We start from the raw sequence: 6,628 nt of genomic DNA, 5'->3' as shown, positions 1-6,628 counted from the left end.
ATCCAAGGGCAGACCACATAAATTTATAAAGGTCTATTGTATGTCTTGGATTTACATTTTCTATTGTTATTTTCTTGGCAGTTCAACACCCTATTGATTAAAGAATTGCTTTTATTTAGACTTCAAAAAGCATCTTAATCGTATTGACATTTCATCCGTTAAAGCCAAAAATAATGGAAACTAAAATAACAATTACTAGATACTGAGAAAAAATAGGCAAGGCACTGATTTTCTGTGACATTGGAAACTTATATGCGCAGTAAAATTATTTTGTGACTTCATATTTGACACCTTTCAATAAACTCTTGAGGACAACATCAAATCGCAAAATATTGTGCCTGTGGTAAATTTTTAGCTACTTACAATTGATAAAATACCTTAATGACTAAATTTTAAGACCTATTTTCGAAAATAAATGCCATTATACAAGAAATGTAACGAAAAAGTGATCTAGATTCCACAAAACATGATGAAATTTGATATAAACTTTTAAAAAGTCCAAACTAACCATTGAAGGCTTTATATACTCTAGAGTGTTCTATAAAGTACGTTAAAGATATATAAATAATTATTCGACCACACGCATACATAGACATTAGAAATTATATATTATGTATAAGTAGATTTTATATCGTCACATCTTATTGAAATTTCAGATTTAAACCAAGTTTTCATAGCAGAACAAACGTAAACTGACCGTAATCTAAACAGGGTTCAATCCAAAACCATGAAGTATGAAATGAATTTTAAACTAGATGTACTAAAGTAAAAACAAATGTACAATGTCACACTCACGGCACACAGCACAAGGGTTCGCAGTCTTCAACAGAATGTATCACATTAAACGACACTACACTTAAAGTCCCATTTAATTAAAATACCAAGAAGTTAGATCAGAACTCAGAATCAGATCATCAAACGTCTAAACAGAGTAAAGGTAAAACAGGAGCTGGCATTTGACAGTTGCTATGAGCAACCACAGCTTTCGACGACCATTCCGGGTATAGTTCCGTAGATGATGTTAAGATCGTGATCGAAGTAAAGCATTGAGATGCTGCTCATTTTTCTTGGAGCACAACAAGGCCCCCCGCTTCCCTGAGGTGCTGCTAAGTGCACTAAGTGGGTATGAGGGTATTTTTGCATGAAGCTGTAAGGACATTCGCCGCTGCAGTAGTTTGCATCATACTGCTTTGGAGCGATGATCCAGTCCCACCCGAACTCCTCGAAGTTCACGGACAAAGGGTATCGGCAACATCGGACCTCTTTCAAATCCTCGGTGCAATCCATACCGATCATCCGCCGCGTTCTTTTGTGCGAATTATCTTTTAGACTTACTTCTATATATGGCATCTGAAACAAGTTACATTTTTCATTGTTATTGTTTTGTATTTCCTTATCTTATCTAGAATATAATTATTGTTCTACTTATGAGAAAAGTTATTTACCTAATTGTCTCTCTACCTTTAACTATTTATTTTTCCCATTCCAATATTGTGAGGAATGTGCCATCATACTCCACTTTTTTTTATTCAAATAGGCCTATTATAAGGCACTTTTAATTTTTACATACAAATGTTTACAAGGTGTGAGATGCTGGTATATATATCATTTACAAGGAGCTAAGATTAATAAAATTCATTTATTCATATCTGCTTCACGCAAACTGATTTAAGGAACTTGATCGAAAATGATAAATACGACTTCAATAAACGAGTGTAATATAATTGCCTCAACTTTTGGCCATTGGTCGTTACAAAAATAATCGATAGAACCCGTCGATTGACCTATTTATTGACCCGTTAATGGGTCAATTCGATATACACCAGTAAGTAGACTGATATCAGAATTATGCGAGCTTCTTTTAGAAAGATAAATGACTTTTTTATTGCTAAATGCAACGTTAAAATTGAGATATATGAGAGAGTAAAAAATGATTCACAGTGAGTTGCTTGAGTGAATTATGATTATAACAACAACTTCTTTCTTCCAACTTATTTCAAGGTTAAAATGTATGTAGTTAAAAAGCGAAATCATAAATACTATAACCTTATACTGTTACTAGGCAAATTATTGTTCAGTATTAGGAATATCTCTGTTAATTCTCTGATTAATATTTTAATTGTAACATTTTAGTCCCCTATCCCTCTCTAACGTTATTTTTGAGCCCTGAAATTCTAAATTCATTTAAAACGTTAATACTCCTAGCACCTTCCAGTTACAATTTATGACCATATAATATTATTAGCTCACCAAAGCATTATTTGATTCCGAGCTCGGATGCGGCACCACTAAGCTCATCCTATTCCTTGAGTCTTGTATTCTCACAACTATCGCCAGGTTTTCTCTCGGCAACCTGAAGAATTCCGCAACCATATTCGTTACATTAACCTTTAACCATTTGCCAACCTTTAGATCTTTTCTCGACAACTTCACAGCATTCTCTGCGTATGGCACAGACGCTTTATTCCCTTGACTATTTCTGGTAACTCTATTAACTTGTATGTTAATAGTGAAGTGGTCGTCAACTAAAGTTACATTATTTCTAGCTTCCAACTCCTGGATATGTAGACTAAGGATTGCTTCGTCAACTTCGTTCTGAAGCACTTTGTTAGTGAACCTAAAGTTGATCACTTTGAGCCCCTTGAACCGGTTATGGCGCGATGAATCTGGAAGTAGAAAACAGTTACTATATAAATCTTTCTAATATTGATGCCTTATAAATATTCAGACTTCCGATAACGAATCGTATTAAATTAATAGAGCCAAGTTAAATGTACCCCAAAATATTAAAATTAATACATAAACAGATAATACCTAACTATTAAAAAGTAATAACAATCATCATATAATACAATAATGTGAATGTGATGATCATAATCTACATCACGATAAAAACACAGTGTCCTTATTTCACAACATCGCAAACCCTCAAAAACAGTTCAAACAGCACAATCAATTCCATAGAATAGAATTCCTGAGCTGCCACCCTTGAAAACTATTCCATGTTCTTACTTTCATCTCCCTTCATACATTTTGCGAATGTTACGAAATAATTAAACCATGCTCTATCGCGCTACCTTATAACACAAAATTGAATTTAGAATAAATTATAATACTACAAGTAATAATAAAACAAATAAACATGAGTTGAGGATGCGACGATGTTCTTTCTTCTGGTACCATCTGAAAAAAAAAGAAAAATACGTAAATATAAATGTTAAAAAATACAGTTTTGTCTACAATCTCGTAGAGCCCTCAGAAAAAAAGGAGAAAAATTTTAGTTACTACGTTTTAGATTTTATTTAGTTTTTAAATAGTTTATTTTAGGTTATAGTTATGTATTAATAAAAATTATATTTTAGAGATAATCAAATAAATAGTTACTACTAAAACTAGTAAATACTAATATAATTTTATTTTTACAGACAGATAAATGGATTTTTTTTTTCTGAATGAATAAAAGATATAATATCCCTTGCCGGAAATGGAACTTTTAAATATTTTTTTTTATTTACTATAATATCATTTACCTACTTAGTTAATACCATACATGTTGTAATTCTACAGCTACATGTTCTGACATTGCTTACGGCTAAAATCATTTGTGAAATATTTTATGATATGTAAAAAAATAATTAGACATTGATAGACGTGAATATGTCACTCTATTAATACAGATGATTAATAAAATAAAAACCTCGAATGAGTATATAATTTTTTTACGGACAAAGTCAAAAGTCAAAAATATCTTTATTCAAGTAGGCCCACAGGTGGCACTTTTGATGCGTACATAAGAACCACACGGTAGTGAGATGATGGCGATAACAACATTCGTAAACTTAAAACTAAAGCTACGAGGGTTCCAAACACGTCCTGGTCTAAGAAGAAGCCCACAACAAACTTAGCCGGGCGTTTTTTTTTTTTTTTTTTGTTATCACCATCTCACAATGTCATTTTAAATTATTAGAAGAGCAACCTGGTTAGAGCAATAATTTACACCCAAGCTTTTTTATCGTTTACGTAGTCCTTTATACTATAATAGGACTTTTCTATAAGCTTACGTTTAATACAAACTTTGAACTTTTTAAGAGACATCTCCAAGATGACAATTGGTAGTTTATTGTAGAATTGTATGCAATTTCCTTTAAACGAATTATGAATTTTATGTAACCTGGTATATTGCACTGTAAGTTTATTCTTACTTCTAATGTTTAAATTATTGCAGTCACATTTTTTCTTAAATTTAGAAATGTTTTTATGAACGTACATTAAATTTTCAAATATGTACTGACTATACACTGTCATTATTTTAAAATCTTTAAATTTATCTCTCAATGACTCTCTCGGACCCATTTTGTAGATAGAACGAACAGCCCTCTTCTGCAGCACGAAAATAGTGCTAATATCAGCAGCATTACCCCAAAGTAAAATTCCATATGACATAATGCTGACAGACATTAACAGCTAGTTAACAACAGAGCATTAGGCTACTCTTATATCTATCGGATTGTTAAAAATATAACTCTGGCCTAAATCTGATAGACATATAGATCCAAAGTTAGCGAACTGGCCAGTTGTTAAGGATTGGTTAAAAATATCGAGTTCGTTAATCTATTACTGCGGAAGGCCACCTGCCTCCCACCTGTAGGTACCCTTAGCAACAACTTGCGTAGTTCGAAAGCGACAAACGATTTCGAGTTTCGATTTGTGCAACTAAAACGTAAGAGGGGATTCATAATTAAGATACAGTTCAGCTGCCTTGTAGCGAATTCAACTTTTGTTAATTTCTTAGGCAAGAGAAAACCCTCAATTTACCAGATTTAGGGACTGAAATTTTGATAACCAAGTTACCAAATAATTCCCTAGACTTTTCTTTCAAATTACTTTGTCAGTCGAGAGTTCGTCAGTCGTAAAACTCATATAAAAGTCAAAGTCAAAGTAAAAATATCTTTATTCAAGTAAGTGGCCCACTTTTGATGCGTATATTATATGAGAAGTACACTGTAGTGAGATGATGGCGATAACCATATTCGTAAACTTAAAACTAAAGCTACAAGGTGGAACCCTTGTAGCTTTAGTTTTAAGAACGCGCCCCGGTCTAAGATGAAATCCACAACAAACTTAGCTGGGTTTTTTTTGTTATCACCATCTCACATTGTCATTTAAAATTATTAGAAGAGCAATGTGGTTAGAACAATAATTCACACCCAAGCTTTTTTATCGATTACGTAGTCCTTTATACTATAATAGGACTTTTCTATACGCTTAAGTTCTATACATACTTTATTTATTAAGAGCACTAACAACATGCATATTACACGTTTTTAAACCTACACACAAAAACCTGGACTGATATGCACGTCAATTACAAGTGCACTTAGCATTGACAATGCGTCATGTAAACTCAATTTGACAAAATTTGAACTTTTTAAGAGACATTTCTAAGAGATCAATAAGTAGTCTATTGCAACACACATCGCAAATAAATAAGAATATTTTTATTTTGATTAAAAAAAAAGGGCAGAATCGGAACAATTTAAATCTTTTAATACAAAAAAAAAAAGAGAACCTTCTCAATTACACTAGAACAAGATAGAAATCGATTTAGTTTCTACCATCATCAACAGCCTATTACATTCCACTGCTGCCTGTTCTTCGCGTTCTACGTCATCCGTGGAATGAGGAGGGGTTGTGACAACTGTATTCTGATCTGCCGTCATCACACGATAGTCAATTTTGTCGTAGGTATGATACACTTTTATAATTAAGTGTTACAATAAATTTATAAAGTGGGTAAATAATTAAACTTTTGTAAAGTATATTAGAAATTTTAATAATTATACAAACAAATGCGTACCTCACATCTTATATTGGTGTCTATGGTGCAATTTAAAATCTACAGTCCCTGATTTAGGTAAAAGGCGACAGTGCTCTCCTTAAATTGTTGTCTCGATGATTGAGTGTATGATTGTGCGTGTGTGAGTTTGCGTCGCGTAGGTACTTGTACTCGCGTATATGTTTGCTTATACAAGATTATTATTATATTAAATTATATATACATATAAAAATTAAATCATATTAAATACATATACATATTAAATTCATATTTGTGAGATAACTACGACTAACGATATAAATACGACTTTGCATTATCGATGCACCTCAGTCCTACATGGACTCGAACAATGCGAAGATACCCAGATATCCCGGTGTCTTAGTCGTTTATCAAAAGTCATTTAAGATCAACAGAATGGTAGCTGTACGGATGAATTCAAGTTCTAAAGCATTAACTTTCCTTATTTCAGTCTAACTTTAAAAGTAAAAAAATACTACGATACGCGAAATGTAAACACGTACTAAGAATATTTCCAGGTAGCTAAGCATACTTTTTCGCAAACTATTTAGATTCGCGGGTATATTTATCCTATTTTGACAGATTGTGTATAAATCCGTCATCGATTGTTTAGAATGAAGTCGTTTTTGTTTATTGTTACAAAACACTTAAAGTCTTCTGTTTAACGTTGCTCTAATTTAGAATTTGCATTATATTTTTTGAAGAAAATTCCGCCAGTTTATTTTATAGGTAGGGACGTGTTTTCTATCAATGTCTTCATTAATTAAAAACTGG

At 32.3% G+C, this 6,628-nt stretch overlaps 1 protein-coding gene across 1 annotated transcript; it reads right to left on the bottom strand.

Annotated features, from left to right (window-relative positions):
• Positions 1 to 502: 502 nt before the first annotated feature.
• LOC120634637 (growth/differentiation factor 8-like) lies at positions 503 to 5,720 on the bottom strand. Its single transcript, XM_039905369.1, has 3 exons — positions 5,636 to 5,720; positions 2,251 to 2,666; positions 503 to 1,350 (listed from the first exon to the last, which is right to left on the bottom strand). Exons 1-3 carry the CDS (start codon positions 5,718 to 5,720, stop codon positions 967 to 969), a joined length of 885 nt encoding a protein of 294 aa, XP_039761303.1. The 3' UTR covers positions 503 to 966.
• Between the last annotated feature and the right edge of the window lie 908 nt (positions 5,721 to 6,628).

Source organism: Pararge aegeria, chromosome 24, assembly GCF_905163445.1.
Source record: "Pararge aegeria chromosome 24, ilParAegt1.1, whole genome shotgun sequence".
Classification (NCBI taxonomy): Eukaryota; Metazoa; Arthropoda; class Insecta; order Lepidoptera; family Nymphalidae; genus Pararge; species Pararge aegeria.
This window is presented reverse-complemented; position numbering and strand designations above follow the sequence as displayed.

Bases quoted from the DNA above. Each gene is read 5' to 3' on its own strand.
- LOC120634637 (XM_039905369.1), bottom strand. From the start codon at position 5,720: ATGACGGCAGATCAGAATACAGTTGTCACAACCCCTCCTCATTCCACG. The intron at 2,667-5,635 runs GTAATAGGCTGT...TTCTACTTCCAG, and splicing joins AGAACAGGCAGCAGTGGAAT to ATTCATCGCGCCATAACCGG. The intron at 1,351-2,250 runs GTGAGCTAATAA...AACTTGTTTCAG, and splicing joins CGGAATCAAATAATGCTTTG to ATGCCATATATAGAAGTAAG.